General features: G+C 43.1%; 1 protein-coding gene across 1 annotated transcript in view; it reads left to right on the top strand.

Annotated features, from left to right (window-relative positions):
• Nucleotides 1-17962, top strand: part of abca2 (ATP binding cassette subfamily A member 2) — an 89262-nt gene that overhangs the window by 42342 nt on the left and 28958 nt on the right. Inside the window, exons 13-26 of the mRNA XM_087848854.1 lie at nt 172-345; nt 1819-1921; nt 2155-2269; nt 4698-4888; nt 7219-7369; nt 7474-7678; nt 7762-7926; nt 10586-10766; nt 11064-11276; nt 11520-11716; nt 11959-12132; nt 13198-13391; nt 15504-15624; nt 15728-16018. Of these exons, the coding sequence (XP_087704980.1) occupies nt 172-345; nt 1819-1921; nt 2155-2269; nt 4698-4888; nt 7219-7369; nt 7474-7678; nt 7762-7926; nt 10586-10766; nt 11064-11276; nt 11520-11716; nt 11959-12132; nt 13198-13391; nt 15504-15624; nt 15728-16018 (2475 nt within the window). The remainder of the gene's footprint in view (nt 1-171; nt 346-1818; nt 1922-2154; nt 2270-4697; nt 4889-7218; nt 7370-7473; nt 7679-7761; nt 7927-10585; nt 10767-11063; nt 11277-11519; nt 11717-11958; nt 12133-13197; nt 13392-15503; nt 15625-15727; nt 16019-17962) is intronic.

The raw sequence follows: 17962 nt of genomic DNA, 5'->3' as shown, positions 1-17962 counted from the left end.
GCGCTCACCCATCAACCAGCAGTCAGTCAGGATCAGTCCTGTCAGGGATGAGGCAGCTGTTTCTGTTTCTATATTATTCAGAGTTGTTCATAATCAGATGAAGCATATTAAATGCTCACATCAGAGTTTTGATGCAAAATTAGATTTTTTTTCTAATGTTTTTTTCCCCAGGTGTGATTTTCCAGACTAATAAAGATGGCTCCCTTCCACCACATGTTATGTACAAAATCAGACAAAATTCCAGCCTAACAGAGAAGACCAATGAAATCAGAAGGGCCTACTGGCGCCCTGGCCCCAACACTGGGGGGAAATTCTATTTCCTGTATGGCTTTGTTTGGATCCAAGGTAAGGAACTGAAATTCACTTACTTCAGCATTTGAGTGTTTGGTTTGTTTCCCTCAGTGGTTGGAATGAGAATTCTCAGTCTTGTGTGGTTTTTGAACAGTATGTAGATCAACGGTTTTCTGCACAGGACCCAAGAGGTGACACACTGATATCAGTGCACTGTTTTATTTGTTTTTATGAAGTAAAGGTAACATGCTTACCTCGCCTTGTGTCAATTGGCACCCTGTCCAGGATGTACCCTGCCTCTTGCCCTGTGGCAGCTGGGATGGGTTTCAAGCCCCCTGCAACCCTGACCTGGATAAGCAGAAGGGGATGGATTGATGGGACGTGCTTACAAAGCTGCAGCAGTAGCATTTTATAACTACAAATCATATTTTATTTAGTTGCTGAAAGCAGGGAAGCCACTCAACTGACACAGAATATTGAATGATGAAACCAGAGTGATAGACGTGTCTGAGGCTGTTCAGCCAGGAGAGGTCACAGGCTCTGACAGGGTTGGATCATTATAATAAAAAGACTACAAATCAAACTTTCACGGTCACGTGTGTGGGGATGGAAGGAGAGGACCCAAATGCAGGACTCACGGGTTTATTAGTCAGACTACTTCCACCTCAGCTCTTCCTCCAGAAAGGAGAGTGGTGCCTGCTCCTGCTCGTAGAAGTCTTCATGGGTCTCATCAGTCTATAGCATAGAATGAAATTACAATAGACTTTTATTGGATGTCATTCCTAACTGGTCACACTACAAGTGTGGTAGTTCTTTAAGGGTCTGTGGTCTTTATTACTGCAGTTTATGTTAGAAGGAAACAGTTGTTTTAAGTTATTAGAATATTTCTACTTCAGTTCATCATCAGCCTGTTTAAAGAATGAGCTTTTAGCTGCTCTCTGTTTATTACCCTCATTCATAACTGAGTACAAGTCACGTGCTGATGTGTAAGTCTGCAGAAGACAGCAAATGTGTGTATATATATATATTAGGGGTGCAACGATACACAAAATTCATGGTTCGATATTTTTTCGATACAAAAAAATGCTTCTTTAATTTGTCATTTATTAAAATTATAAATATATTTTATATATATGTATATATATATATATATATATATATATATATATATATATATATATAAATATATTTTATATATATGTATATATATATATATATATATATATATATATATATATAATGTTCTAGCTCTCTCTTTCTCCATATTTATGTCGAATATTGTCACTGAGTTTGTCATAAAAAATGTTTAAGCATAAATATAAAATAAAGGTTATATAATTCTACTGTATTGTATATTTCATCATGTGAATTAAAAATTTTTTTAATTTTTTTAAAAGTGATTAATTTGTAAATCAGTCTGACTCACAACATATTTTATTACCCAAACCGTCACCATCAGCTGATACACAAATATGTAACATGCACGCTGGAGAGAAATACGAACCCTGTCTTGATTTTTTTCTCCAGACATGATAGAGAGAGCGATCATCAACACATTTGTGGGGCATGACGTGGTGGAGCCTGGCAACTACGTTCAGATGTTCCCCTATCCATGCTACACCAGAGACGAGTAAGGAACGGACTAACACGTAGCCCTGTACTTTATTTACTGGGATTCTGTTTATGTGATAATAATAAACAAAATAATGACACGTTACCATCAGAAAGTCATGTAAAAAGATGTCTTAAGCAGTTTGAAAAGTTCATTTAAACGTGACCAACGGTCAGTTTGGATGAATATATTCCTCCATCATCACATCTGTTACTGTGATCATCAGCTCTGTGTTACTGTTTTCTTTGCAGTTTTCTCTTTGTGATTGAGCACATGATGCCTCTGTGTATGGTGATCTCCTGGGTTTACTCAGTGGCCATGATGATTCAGCATATTGTAGCTGAGAAAGAGCACAGGCTTAAAGAGGTGAGTGTTTGTTAGCGTGATTGGTCCACGTGACAGCGTGCTCACGCAAAGATGATTGGCAATGGGAGCAAACGATTAGTTTTAAAACAAAGCAAAGTTTGAAACTTTAAACAAACAAATATAGGGCTTGTATTTACATTTCATGCATGTCAACACCCCCCAAACAAGTCCAGCTTATTGCTGGTAATGTGGACCAGTGTCTCACTAAATAGATAAGAAGATAAAGGTCCAGTGTTCTGCAACCAGGAACCAACTGCATGGTTCCTCCTGGATCTGAAGTCTGATAAGTAGACGAACTTTCCCGACCAGGTCCACGATGAAGCGACTCTCTCCTCCTCTGGTAGAAACCCGTCATACAAGCAGCAAGCTGAGGGAATACAAGGATACTCACCCTGCCTGTTACCTCTCACCCAGACCAGTGGAATAAATGTGCACGAGCAAGCAGCTGCAAAGAGTCACCAGTGACCTGCTCCCAGTATGTGTGCAGCTGTGTGGCTCCTTTATTTTTCCTTTAGTGTTGAAAAGCAGGGTTGCTCCAAAATCCACGGCAGCATTGTTCCACGCTGTACATCAGCGCGCAGCCTCAGTGTTGCTCTTTGCTGCCTCCTCTCAGGCTACTGTGATACTGCGACCACGCCGGCCTTAAACACACAAACATGCGTCCATGTTCTGCTTAGTAAACTTGTTTCTTGATTTTGTGCAAGCCACTTTTTACATTTTCACATTTTTAATGATAAGATTATGTTTTTTTTACATTGATTAATACCTTACACCAAATACATATTATATGTTAACTTGTTGAATGGAATTAAATTTTATAAAACAGTGTAAAAGTACTTTTGCTGCTTAAGTACTTTTAAAACATGAGAAGTTTTATTCAATCTTACGCTGATAGGTTAATATAAAAAGACTAACTGCTGTTTCTCCCGGCAGTCGGGGACTCGTCATCACTTTCCTCCTGCTTACGGCGTCCCTGTCTGACCTTTGACTTCTGTTTATCGTACACTCGCTCACACCTCTCAGTGTGCGACATGTCCTCTCTGGGCACCAGTACAACTCAGTGGGCGACCATATGACACATGGCCACAAGGCAGCAGCCTGGGCTGTCTCTGTTTACCTGTCTGTCGTCACTACTGGTGTCAAATAAAGACAAAATACCAAAAATACAAGGGGCGATCGTGGCTCAAGAGTTGGGAGTTCGTCTTGTAATCAGAAGGTTGCCGGTTCGAGCCCCGGCTTGGACAGTCTCGGTCGTTGTGTCCTTGGGCAAGACACTTCACCTACTGGTGGTGGTCAGAGGGCCCGGTGGCGCCAGTGTCCGGCAGCCTCGCCTCTGTCAGTGCGCCCCAGGGTGGCTGTGGCTACAATGTAGCTGCATCACCAGTGTGTGAATGACTGAACGTGTAAAGCACTTTGGGGTCCTTAGGGACGAGTAAAGCGCTGTACAAATACAGGCCATTTACCAAAAAAACAACATTAAAAAACCAAAAACGCTCTGTGCAGACTGATCATGATGATGAAAGACTGTCTTTATTTGCTTTGTTGTGAAGCAAACAGTCCCTGCAGCATAAGTCAGGCCCCAAAACCAAAAGCCACCAGTGGAAATATGTAGAGAATGACCCAGAATGACTTCAGCTTAGTGAAATACACTTGGACATTATCCTGAACTCTGTGTGTGTTACATTAAAAGTGTGTGTGTGAGTGGGTAAACGTGGGTTATAGTGGTCACTAGAAAAATAACACCACTCCCATTACTTCATAAAATTCACTTTCACAAATTTTCCAAATTTATCATTAAAAAATAAGGATGTGTGTGAAACAATGAGTGACGGATCAATGGAAGTGTCTCAGTCTGGAAAAGGTCAGAAAGCCGTTTCTAAAGTTGGACTCCAGCGAACCACAAACGCCAGAAACACAGAATAGTGGTGACCCCTCCCAGGAGGAGCCGACCAACCAGAGTTAACCCTGTTTTTCTGTCTCAGGACCTGAAGACTTGCTGTGGTAAACAAAAACAGGGTTTCTGCCAAAACATCCAAATGTCTGTCCATCTGTTTGTGACCTCAAGCTGAAGCTTCAGCAGGACAATGATCCAAAGCACAGCAGCAAGTCCAGCTCTGGACTAAGAAACACAACTCTGACCTGAGTCAGACTGAGATGCTCAAAAACCTCCAGTGTGGCTGAATTACAACAATTCTGCCAAACTTCCTCCACAGAGTGTAAAACACTCGCTGCCACTTATCACAAACACCTGAGTGCAGCTGTTGCTGCTAAGGCCCAACCAGGTTTAGGGGCCGTGTAGCTTTGGGGGTTTGTCCACTTATTCATAAATACTTTTATTTAGAAACTGCACTTTGTGTTCAGTGTGTTGTATAAGGGTCAAAGACTTTTCACACTACTGTGCATAGTAACCATAGTGTCTCTCTCGCAGGTGATGAAGATGATGGGTCTGAACAATGCAGTGCACTGGGTGGCGTGGTTCATCACAGGCTTCGTCCAGCTGTCCATCTCTGTCACTGCTCTCACGGCCATTTTAAAGTACGGCCGGGTGTTGCTCCACAGCGATCCCTTCATCATCTGGCTGTTCCTCACCATTTACGCCGTGGCTACCATCATGTTCTGGTAAGACTTCTGGCTCAATGCCTCAGTGTGCACAGCTTCACGGATAATGTTTAGTACAGTTCAGAATAGGAAGAGGATACTCCAGACCTCCAATATATCTACTGCTGTGCATGAGATAAACTGCTGAATTTATGAATTGAAATGCTATGTGAATAGAGCTTGGTGCATTTAAGCCTAGAAAGATAAAACTCATTGAAAAAAATTAGGTCAGTTAGTTAGAGAACGCATAATTAAATTTTTACCTCTGACAGCAGTTTGATAAGATTGAGCACGTCCTTCCTACCATCTGCAATCAGATCTTATTTGATACTCGCTGGTCACTCTCACTTAAACAAAAGGTGAATGAACTGTAACATGTGTGTTTTCATTCGTTACAAGAAGCACTCTGAGCACAAACCTCCACCAACCAGCTCACTCTTTAGGTTTCAGGGAATAAGATTATAATATGCACATATTATTTTTACTTTATTCTCTTAAAGAATACTTTAAGACGTTTGCAGCATGAAGAGTGCAGGCTGTTGTTATTTGTCCTGTTGAAACCCACTTATACTATTTTATTATTTATTTATGTAGCAAGTACATGTGTAGCATTCATTACACATTCTAATGTTTCGTTGACCTTGAAGAAGAGGTCAGATGTCAAATGACATTTAAATATTAATTAGATATTTTCTATTTGTTGACAATACACACGACTGTGAATATAAACTCTCCACCATTTAACGTTTCATTTTAATTGATTCAGGACTTATTGAGGCATCATGTTTACAGACATAATGACAGGATGAGATGCATGCAAACTCTACCAGGGAGTTACTTCATTACTTGAAGTAACTTTATTACCATATACCAAATAAAATGTCCGTCCTTCCTGCGAGCAGTCTTTATCCTCGCAGAAAGGAGGCCTGGGAGCTTGAGGGTCCTGTGCAGTATCTTTGCTGTTCCTGGGAGTGCGCTCTGCTGAGGCCACGCTCCCTGTTGGGGATCGCTGCCCTGAGCGCTGCGATTAGGACTGGAGACCTTCACCCTCCAAATCGATTCAGTTTTATTTATACGGCAACAACAGTCGCCTCAAAGGCAGACCCTACAATAATACAAAGAACACAGAAAGTCCCAACAGTTAAATGACCCCCTATGAGCAGCACTTTGGCGATAGTGGGAAGGAAAAACTCCCTTTTAACAGGAAGAAACCTCCAGCAGAACCAGGCTCAGGGAGGGGCGGGGCCATCTGCTGCTATTCGATGGGGATGAGGGGAGGAAGACAGGATATAGAAGCGAGACAGAGATTAATAATAACTAAATGCAGAGAGGAATGAGAAAGGTGACTTAAGAAGAAACACCCAGTGCATCATGGGAATCCCCCGGCAGCCTACATCTATTGCAGCATAACTAAGGGAGGATTCAGGGTCACCTGGTCCAGCCCTAACTATATGCTTTAGCAAAAAGGAAAGTTTGAAGCCTAATCTTGAAAGTAGAGATAGTGTCTGTCTCCCGAATCCAAACTGGAAGCTGGTTCCACAGAAGAGGGGCCTGAAAACTGAAGGCTCTGCCTCCCATTCTACTTTTAAATACTCTAGGAACAACAAGTAGGCCTGCAGAGCGAGAGCGAAGTGCTCTAATAGGGTGATATGGTACTACAAGGTCATTAAGATAAGATGGAGCCTGATTATTTAAGACCTTGTATGTAGGGTCTACCTTACAAGGCACCTTGAGGTGACTGTTGTTGTGTTTTGGCACTACATGTAGACTGACTGGGCTCCCAGTTGGATTTTTACAAAAAGATGGCGTTCCCACCAAGGAAGAGTTGCTGTCCCAAGTGGAGGAATTGAAGTATCTTGGTGTCTGTGATGGAAAACAAAGGATTTAAAGATAGATTGGGGCCATTTTTGCATGTAGTCCTACCTGGAGGAGGCTCAGGGCACGCTGGAGAAATGTCCCTCCAATGGTCTGATAATCCCCTCAGTGTTTCCTGAGAGGAGATAGACGAGGTTTCTGGGGTGAGTTAGGTCTGTGTTTCTCTTGTTAGGCTGCTGTCCTTGAGACATGGTTACTCATGGACGGATACTAAGCTGTCAGTATGTCAGTGTAAGAGGAGTTTGTAGTCAGCCTGCTGTGGTCAGGACTTTTTTTCAATCAGTGCTGGAGGTTTCTGCCAGATATGGAAAACCTGGTGTCTTGAGTTTTAATGTTAGTGAACATTGAGTGATGATTATTTTTGTAAAATTGCGAACCTTGTCTTTATATTTAGTGATTTTGCTGCACATCTCATTGTATTTTTAAAACCTTGTGGAATATGTCATGAAACAAATGAAGCGTAACTTTTTTCCCAGTTTCCTGGTGTCAGTAATCTACTCCAAAGCTAAGCTGGCTTCTGCCTGCGGAGGAATCATCTACTTCCTCAGCTATGTGCCCTACATGTACGTGGCCATTAGGGAGGAGGTGGCTCACGACAAGATCACGGCCTTCGAGAAATGCATTGCTGTAAGACATCACCAATCAAAACTCTTTGAATTTGTGGTGCGTTGGTGAAATGTTCTTTATCTGTTGTGAAATCAGATAATCCACATTGTTTCCTTCTCTTTTAGTCTCTGATGTCCACCACAGCGTTTGGCCTCGGCTCCAAGTATTTTGCTCTATACGAGGTAGCAGGTGTTGGCATTCAGTGGCAGACCATAAGCCAGTCACCTGTGGAAGGCGATGACTTTAACCTCGGCCTCTCCATGATGATGCTCATCATTGATGCTGCAGTGTACGGTGTGCTGACCTGGTACATAGAGGCTGTGCATCCAGGTGTGAAATCCTTTCTCTCTGGTTTCCTCCCAACAAACGTTATTTAGGAATCCTCTGCTGATTCGATTTTCCCTCTCCATTAGGAATGTATGGGCTGCCGCGCCCATGGTACTTCCCACTGCAGAGGTCCTACTGGTCTGGCAGTGGCCGTGTCGAGACCTGGGACTGGCCTTGGTGCGGCGGTGGAGCTGCCCGGCTCAGTGTGATGGAGGAGGATCAGGCTTGTGCGATGGACCACCGGAGGAATGGTAAAAGCCAACAATATGGTGCTCGAGGACAAGATTCTCATCTTCTGTCAATCAGCTTAAAAACACTGTGATACACACCAACTTTAGTAAAAGGATAAATATGATTTATCCATCCATAATATCATAATAATATTAAATATTATTATTTCCTTACACAGGAACCTTTCCAAGTTTGCATGTTTGCAGGATTATGAATTTCCAGATTCCAGTGTGACACACGAGACAGTTCCGTCCAAATTCATGGGCTGCATCCTCCTGAGGCCACATTTGTAGACCGATTACGTCACAGCGACGCGCCGAAGGCTGTCCAAATTCGTAGACTCCTCCGAATGCAGCCGACAAATGCGTCCTCCTTTTCCCCGAATTTGAAGGATGGGTCGGGTGTGTCCTTCGTGGCCTACCATATCCCAGAATTCATAGCGCGGCCCAGCCAAACTCCAGTTTCCAACAATGGCGGCCACTACTAAGTTTTAAAATTACTCACACTAATCTTTCTGGGTCACAAAATAAACTTTTAACATATTTTCAGGCAAGAAAGTAGCTGTGTAAACATCAAATATCTGCTCGGTTTATCAAGATATCGCATATTTGCAAAAGTGCTTCGACGTTTTCAGAGACGTCTGCTACCCACCAGCTCGATAGCTAGCCGGGAGCTCGAGGGTCACTGAAGCCGCCGAGAACGGCACAACTCCCGGCACATCATTTTCAGATCACCGCGGAGTTTCGCTGCTCGGGTTAAACGTAATATATAAGTCACTTAGACAACCTAAAAATGTTATTGTTGGGCTTTTTTCAGTGTTTTGTTTGTTCGTGAGTAAATCGGTTTGGCTGAGATTAAAGTTATTAGATTAGATAAAATAAAACTTTATTAATCCCCCGGGTGGGTTCCTCCTTGGTTTTTACACAGCTGACTAAACGTCAAACAGAAAACTGATTAAACAGAAGTGTGAGACAGTCGAGAGTTTCCTCCAGTGTCCTGTTATATTTTAGATAGCAAGGAGCGAGTTTATTAAACTCCACCGAGACAGCGGTGACACCAATCAGAAGGCTAGACCGTCCAATTTCACAGCCGTTTACTTCCGGCCTACCCGACCTTCTGAGGACCCGGCCCACGTAGACTGCGAAGGCCGGGTCCTCAGGAGGATGCAGCCCATGAATTTGGACACGACCTGATCAGAATGACATGAAGCCACGCCCCTTTTATTTCCTTATTTGTCCCGAGTAAATAATAGTGCTGAGTTCAGATCTCCACGCAGAAACCACAGGGTGTCTCCCTGTTTCAGCCATGTGATTGTTTGCCTCTCCTTTTATCACTCCCTCCAGTTAATACACGACACCATGGTTCTTCATTCGCAGATGGATTTATTCTTCAGTCACACTTCTCCGAAACATCATAAAATCCACCGTCAAACTGTCATTACATAAAAGTACAGAATGACCAAACATAAATATTACAAATAAACATTTAAACCCAAGTTAACAAATACGCGATAAACAAACACAGTTAACATACCTCGCTGGCTGCACGTAACCGTGAGGGAATGAGTCCACTTCAGGAACAAAAACTCAACGAAAATAATTCCCAATTTCTTCTTCTTCGCAGCTTTCTTTCACCTTAAACTGCTTATTTATTCCTTCTTCTGACTTAGGCTGTATCCCAATTCAGGGTCTGCAGCCTCAACGATCCTCAAGGGCCGCGTACTTAGAGACCGCTAAGGCCGGAAGTGCGAGGCTTGTGAAATGGGACGGTCTAGCCTCCTTCGCGCTGCCCAGGTTGCCTAGCAACCATGATACTAACAGCTGGAAACGTTTCATACAGCTTTGTTTGACAGAAATGAAGGAGAAAATCTTTTGTTCATTTGTTTGTTTCTACATGAGCTTTGATCATTCTCTGATTAAGCTCAGCTATTGAACGGCGTATATTTTAAAGTAAAGTTAGTACAAACGTCACTAATGTCACATGACTTTGCCGACATGTGGCCAACAGGAATGTTTTAATGTTCTTCATTATTAAACATTTGCACATAAATAAGTGACATCATATGTCAGTACTTACTCAAAGTTTACTCTTCGGTGCCCCTCATCCGCCGTTTTTTTCGGCAAAATTATCCACACCCACCGCCGCGCTATGCATTCTGGGATATGTTGGGCCACGAAGTCTACACCACCACGTCCTTAAAATTCAGGGAAATGAAGGACGCATTTGAGGGCCGCATTTCGAGCAGCCTTCGAATTGGGACAGCCTTCGTCGCGTCGCTGTGACGTAATCGGCCTTAAAATGCGGCCTTTAAGGCTGCAGACCCTGGATTGGGATACAGCCATTGTTAACTTATTAACTTAGCTTCTTTGCACATGCTTTTGACTTCCCTTTACGTCACTTAATGGGGCCTGTGCGCAACACAGAATGAACCTTAGTTCCTACCCCAAAAGGAACAACAATAAATAAAGGAAATAAACATACATGAACACAATAAATTAAACAAACTGACATAATTTACATTTATGGCAGTTAAACCTTTACTATTTCATCTTCCTCTTAGTGCTTTTAACGAAAGAAGTGGAATTAACGATGGAGAAAAACACTTTTTAAATCTATATTTTTATAAACAATTCCGATTTTGTTCTCACTGCTTTTTCTTCTGTGTCATTCCAACTCCAGAGGAGATCCGCGGGATCGAGGAGGAGCCCAACCACCTTCCCCTGGTGGTGTGTATAGACAAACTGACCAAGGTGTACAAGACAGGCAGTAAACTGGCCCTGAACAGACTGAGCCTCAACCTCCATGAAAACCAGGTGGTTTCCTTCTTGGGACACAATGGAGCCGGGAAGACGACGACAATGTGAGAGGCAGCGTGCAGCATGTAGTGATGGTTTTTATTGTGCAGCTCCGGCACTCTGACCTGTAACCTTCTTTTTAGATCACACTGAGACATGCAGGTTTTACAAGACTTATATATAATGAAATATAAACATGATCTGTTCTTAAATGTTCAGCCTGCTGTAGCTACACACAAAGAAACAAAAAAAGAAAACAAATATGTGATATTTTTAAAGTTATATTGGACCAAACAACATTTAAGCAACACATCCTGTTTAATGTATCGCTGTGACCTGTAATCTAAACTGTATGTTCACAGGTCCATCCTGACAGGATTGTTCCCGCCCACGTCTGGCTCTGCCACCATCTATGGCCACGATATCCGCACTGAGATGGAGCGTATTCGACAGAACCTCGGGATGTGTCCACAGCACAACGTCCTGTTCGACAAGCTGAGTGTGGAGGAGCATCTGTGGTTCTACTCTAGGCTCAAAGGCATGGCTGAAGAAGACATCTGCAAGGAGATGGACAAGTCAGCTGCTTTCATTCAATTCAGCTTTATTGATGTAGCACCAAATTACAACAGCAGTTGCCCAGAGGCACCTTGTATTGTAAGATAAAGAGCCTATGGAAATTCAAACTGTGCATATATAAAGGCACTGAGGTCACAGCACAGGCTTAATGCTGTTTAGTTGTTCGGGACTCATTAGGGTTTAACTTGCCTCACAACTTTTCACCCAACCAGTGTCAACTCTCTCTGTCTGTGTGTGTCCAGGATGATTGTTGACCTGGAGTTGTCCAATAAGCGTCACAGCTTGGTGCAGACATTGTCTGGTGGGATGAAGAGAAAGTTGTCTGTCGCCATTGCCTTTGTTGGTGGTTCCAGGGCCGTCATCCTAGACGAACCGACCGCAGGGGTGGACCCCTACGCCCGCCGAGCCATCTGGGATCTCATTCTCAAGTACAAACAAGGTGAGTGACTCCTAGGTATCGTGCAGAGTGCCATGACATCAATCCAGGGATTTAATCCTCACCAAAGATATTTAATGTTGTTCAGTCTGTGCATATTTCTTGTATGCACGTGGGAAAAATGTCCTCTGTGTTCAGTTTTCAGAACATTGTTGCAGAGACACTCTCTGTCCTTTTTTGATGTCCTGCTTGGTAAATGTAACCCAAACCACCTCCTACATATGTGTGTGGCTCCTCTGCCTTAGGCCGCACAATTCTGCTGTCGACCCACCACATGGATGAAGCCGACCTTCTGGGAGATCGCATCGCCATCATCTCACACGGGAAACTCAAATGCTGTGGCTCCCCGCTCTTTCTCAAGAGCACTTATGGAGATGGATACAAGCTGACACTGGTCAAGAAGCAGAGCGAAGGCCGAGGTGTGTGTGTGTGTGTGTGTGTGTGTGTGTGTGTGTGTGTGTGTGTGTGTGTGTGTGTGTGTGTGGTAGTGTTTTTATTTCCTGCACCTGTGTCAGGCTACAGAGCATTTGCAGATTTACACTAAGAAGTCTAGCAGAGCCCCTTAATGATACATATGGTCATGATTTATGAATGCATGTGTGCATTGGTATACACAGAAGTGCAATCATATACACTGCATACATTGTTTGTCTGCTATATGATTTGTACATTTGGGATTTTATTGGGAGGCAGCACGGTGGCACGGTGGTTAGCACTGTTGCCGCACAGCAAGAAGATCCTGAGTTCAATTCCACCATCAGGTCTTTCTGTGTGGAGTTTGCATGTTCTCCCCGTGTTTGCGTGGGTTCCCTCCGGGTACTCCGGCTTCCTCCCACCGTCCAAAGACATGCAGCTTGTGGGGATAGGTTAATTGGATAATCCAAATTGTCACTAGGTGTGAATGTGCGAGTGAATGTGAGTGTGAATGCTTGTCTGTCCCTGTGTGTTGGCCCTGCGACAGACTGGCGACCTGTCCAGGGTGTACCCCGCCTCTCGCCCTATGACAGCTGGGATAGGCTCCAGCGCCCCCCGCGACCCTGAAAAGGATAAGCGGATGTGAATAAATGGGATTTTATTGGTTTTATTTGACATAAGTACAACCTTTGTCTATACTTTGGTGAATTACAGTAGAAAAGACTTACTGGCGTGGTGTACTGGTGTCATCACAAATGTACATCCAGCACTCACGTCAATAATCTGATTATAATATAATAATTTCTGAGGTGAGAGTTCAGTTAAAGGAGCACCTCATAAATGATGTTTGCATGGAGTTGAACTACACACAGCAGAAAGATGTTAGAAGCAGAGCAGTGACACGATTATTAAACCTTCAACCAAAACTGCTTTTAATAGAAAGGCAAAACAAAAGCACACAAGCAGAAGAGCTCTACACTATGCAAACATGTGCCCCCCCCACACACCTACCCACCACCATGCAAAAACCAAAAGTCTTCATGCTTTGTGTTTTTTCTTTCGATGCTAAGGCCAGGCCAGCCAGTTCCAGCCTCCGTCTCTGTCTCCGTCCTCCTCGCTGTCGCCTTGCTCAGAAGTTCAGGTCACTCAGTTTATTCGTCAGTTCGTGGCTTCCTGCCTGCTGGTGTCCGACTCCAACACTGAGCTGTCCTACGTGCTGCCGTCTGAGGCTGTCAAGAAGGGCTGTTTTGAGAGGCTGTTTCAGGTACATTTACACAAGCAAAGAAAACTCTACAGAATAAACTCACAGCTATTGATCAAGGTTGGTAGTTTGATCCCTGGTTGCTCCCAGTCTGTATGCCAAATATCCTTGGCCAGGATACTAACAAGTTGCTCATCAATGCATCCATCAGAGTGTGAATGATTGATAAAAACATGTGTGTAGAAAAAGAAAAAAGTGCTGGTGTGAATGATGAGAGCTCAGGTAGAAAAGCAGGTCATTTACATCTTTTCTGATGCTGGTGCTGATACGTTTGTTAGCATTCTATATACAGTCTGGCTAATTGCATAAAAGACAATGTGTTTTAAATGTAATCTAATTCAGTTTTATTTATATAGCACCAAATTACAACCACAGTTACTTCAAGGTGCTTTTGTAAACTAACAACTCTACAATAATACAGAAAACAACTGGCTTGGTGGCTGTGGGAAGGAGAACTCCCTTTTAACAGGAAGTAACTTCCTGCAGAACCAGGTTCAGTCATGTCCCTATCACTCTGTGATAGGTCGGCCGTGCAGGGAGGAAGACAGTAGAACTGTGGATTAATAACCGATGGATGGATGAATGGGTGGATTTGGCCTGCACCAAGCAGACCCCCCACCGGGCACCAAAGAGGCCCAAGCCAGGGGAAGCAACTACAAATGAGTAGCAGTAGGGAGGGGAAACCCCCAACCTCCATGACCATGGCCTGCAGTGGGCAGGGCTCAGCAAGGCTCAGGCCAAATATACATGTTCCCAAAAGGAGACGAGCAAAACTGGGAATGAAAAAACTAAATGGGATACAATAAAAAAATGACATAAATAAAGGACAAAGATGAGGAAACCACACAAGTAGTACTAAAATGTTGAACTCAAAATGCTAGGACAAAGACCCAGCACTATCCCTGTAAGTGTGACATAAAAAAAACTTTTTAACAGTGTTGTAGTACCCAAACCTCAGCAGATCTTAGCATGGTGTGCAGTGTCCTCAAAGAAGTGGACAAAAGAAGATCCATAAAGGCCGACAAACTTCAACTCAATTCAGTTTTATTTATATAGAACCAAACAACAGTCGCCTCAAGGTGCTTTATACTGTAAGGTAGACCCAACAATCATATGACCCCCTATGAGCAGCACTTTGGCGACAGTGGGAAGGAAAAACTCCCTTTTAACAGGAAGAAACCTCCAGCAGAACCAGGCTCAGGGAGGGGCGGGGCCATCTGCTGTGATTGGTTGGGGTGAGAGAAGGAAGACAGGATAAAGACATGCTGTGGAAGAGAGACAGAGATTAACAACAAGTGTGAAAACCTCCCGGAGCAGATAACAGTATCTAAAAGCCACGTCATTTAGAAACGGGGAAAAACACAGCACCTGACACAGGACTACGTGCACCCGGCCCTTCATTTGACCTACTGTTTGCTGAAGTCTCATCAGAAATGATCTGACTGTAAGAGTGGCTGTCAAGAAGCCATTCTTAAGGAAGTACGCCAAGTTGTGCAAGAACTAGACTGAAACAGGCCTTAAGAATGAAGTGTTTCATTTTTGTATCAAATCCTCAGTTTGTAGCAATCAAAAGAAAGCTGAGCATATTTACCGACCTTTAAAACATCTTGACATAAATTTGTTATGATGTTTTACAGGTCGATCTCATAGTTAAGCCAGCAGTGTTGCCGATTTTGTTCAAATAGATGGAAATATGAAAGGGAAAAAGTACTGACAGGTTGTGATCTATCATGGAGTACCGTCTGGTAAGCATTGGCTTCATTTTTTAGTGATCCCAAACACACTGCAGTGCAGTAAAAGCATATCTGGGTAGACAAATTCCCAGTGAAACACTATCAGCGTTTCACTGACCTGCCCAGGAACTCAATGTTATTGTAGCGGTGTGGAATAATCTTGACAGAGAATGAAGCAAAAGGCAGCAAACATCCACAGATAAGCTTTGGACTATCCTTCAGAAAGCCTGAATAAGTATACATGAAGACTACTTCAAAATAAAATTAATTCTTCATTCTGTGCTGAAGAATAAAGGCGGTCATGCATAAAGACTTTGTACACTTCTAACAATCTTCAAACTCTCATTTTGCCTTATTTACTAATTTGCCATTGTGCCTCCAGGCTTTAGAGAAGAGCTTGGACTCCCTGGCACTGACTAGTTTTGGGGTAATGGACACCACCTTAGAGGAGGTCTTTCTCAAAGTGTCTGAAGAGGACCAGTCTCTTGAAAACAGCGATGCTGGTGAGCACATGTTTCTTATATGTTCATATGTGTGTTTTGACTTCGTCAGTTGGCACATGGCTGACATGATTACCTTCTTCCCACCCCTATTATCTCTGAGCAGACATAAAGGGTTCGCCGGGGGGGAGCTCTGTAGGGAAATCATCAATCGGTTCAGAAGGTTTGGGGGGACCACAGGGTGAGACAGGATCCCAAGTGGAGCCTGAGAAGCCGACGGTGGAACTAAACAATCTGGTGAAGTGCTCCACACTAAGCCAGAGCCAGTCTTCTCTAATGTCCTCCTCATCTGTCGGCTCAGTAAGAGGCGATGAAGGAGGGCTATATACCGACTTCTATGGAGATTACTGTCCACTCTTTGACGACAGACAGGGGGCTGACTCTGCTAGCCTCCAGGGTAAGACAACAACAGCAGCAGATGTACTCTTGTTTGATCGTTCTTTGCATATCCTTCATGAATCTATACACAAATGAAAAACATTTTTGTTTGTTTGTTTGTTTTTTGCTAGTTTATTTTTTTTAACTGTCTGTTTTAAACTTTACACTGACACCAAAATTAAACAAACAAATAACCAAAACAACAACAACAAAAAAGAACAAAAAAAACAACAACAACAACATAGCAGAACAAAACAAAACAGACAAAACAAAACAAAGAGACAGGCAACCCGGCTCATGAATACAAAGAAATAAGTGGAAAATCCAGACATTTTGATTATGAGATACGATTAACAACAGATATATGTAGAATAGCAGTGATCTGCTTGCATTATACCAAGGCAGTGAGAAAATAGCAGAAATATCCAAACCGACATACGCCATAAATGGGTCCCATATTTTATGAAACTTTTTGTCCCGACTATGTAGCTTGCATGTTAGGAAATCTAGTGACACATATTCCTATACCGTCCGATGCCATTGAGTCTGAGATGGGGCCGTGTCCGTGATCCAGTTCAAGAGGACACATTTCCTTGCACAGAAGGTTAACAGTGCATAGAGCTGCTTTCCAAACGTCCCCCTAATTTTGTCGTTTGCCACTCCCAGTAGCATACACAGTGGATTGCATTCAGTGTCAGTGGTGGTAGATCTTTGTTCTGTGTTCACTGAGATATTTGAATGCTAATCAATAAAACATATCACTCAAAAATTAAACAATTAAACAAAGATCTTATCCAGTTCACACTTTATGAGGAACCAGAATTGTTGTATTTTCCGGCAGGACCATAGACAGTGCGTGAGGTTGCCCACCTTATTTTACATTTAGGGCACAGCGGAGAAAGGTCTGAATTGTATTTATGGCGTTGAGAAGGTGATATGTGAGCGCTGTGTAGGATTTTAATTTGGATTGCCTTAACTTTATTACAGACGCTCAGAGATTCAGCATTCTCCCAAACTTTGTCCCTTACCTCGTCACTGATCTCTATATTTAATTCCTTTTCCCAAGTCCTCTTAAAATTGGTTGTGTCAGTGACCCCAAATTCTGTTAACAGGCCATAACAAATTTTTATAGAAGTTCTAAGGTTTGGCTGAAATATCTGCTTTTCACATTTAGAGACAGTTTGATTAGTGAGTATTGTTGTAGCCCTCTGTATATGGTCCCTCACTTGTAAATATCTAAAGAAGTCATGCCTATGAATGTTGTATTTATAGATTAGATTTTTGCTAGTTTATTAAAAAAATCTTTACAAAACCATTCTCTTACTCTGCTGAGGCAAATGATGGTGTGGTGCACTCTATTGGTTTGAGCATCTTTAAAATGTGTCAGGAAATGATGGTCGGAGACCAGATGATGCAGAGTGACAGTGAATCCAAAATTTGGGAAAAAATGACCTTAATAAAAGAACAAGTCAATCATCCATCCTTCCCTCCCTTGTTATGGGGGCAACAGCCTAAGCAGATAAGCCCTGATCTCCCTCTCCCCGGCCACCTCACCCCACCAGTGTGTTATGGACTTGCACCAAAGCCTCCTGCAGATGGGTCATGCTGACAATATCTAACCTAGGAGGCAGCCAGGCAGCGTCCTTGTCAGATGTCAGATATGTTCTTCTGATATGGAGAAGTAGCAGCTCTTGTTCCATCCTGAGGTTTGACTAATGGACCAGCTGTCCCTGAGAAGAGACCTTTCTAGGGAACTGAGGAGTGTGACCCCCATGTCTTTTATCCTGTCTTCCTTCTCTCACCCCAACCAATCACAGCAGATGGCCCCGCCCCTCCCTGAGCCTGGTTCTGCTGGAGGTTTCTTCCTGTTAAAAGGGAGTTTTTCCTTCCCACTGTCGCCAAAGTGCTGCTCACAGGGGGTCATATGATTGTTGGGTTTCTCTCTCTAGGTATCATTGTAGGA

This window comes from Neolamprologus brichardi, chromosome 12 (assembly GCF_056152115.1).
Source record: "Neolamprologus brichardi isolate AB-2024 chromosome 12, ASM5615211v1, whole genome shotgun sequence".
Classification (NCBI taxonomy): Eukaryota; Metazoa; Chordata; class Actinopteri; order Cichliformes; family Cichlidae; genus Neolamprologus; species Neolamprologus brichardi.
This window is presented reverse-complemented; position numbering and strand designations above follow the sequence as displayed.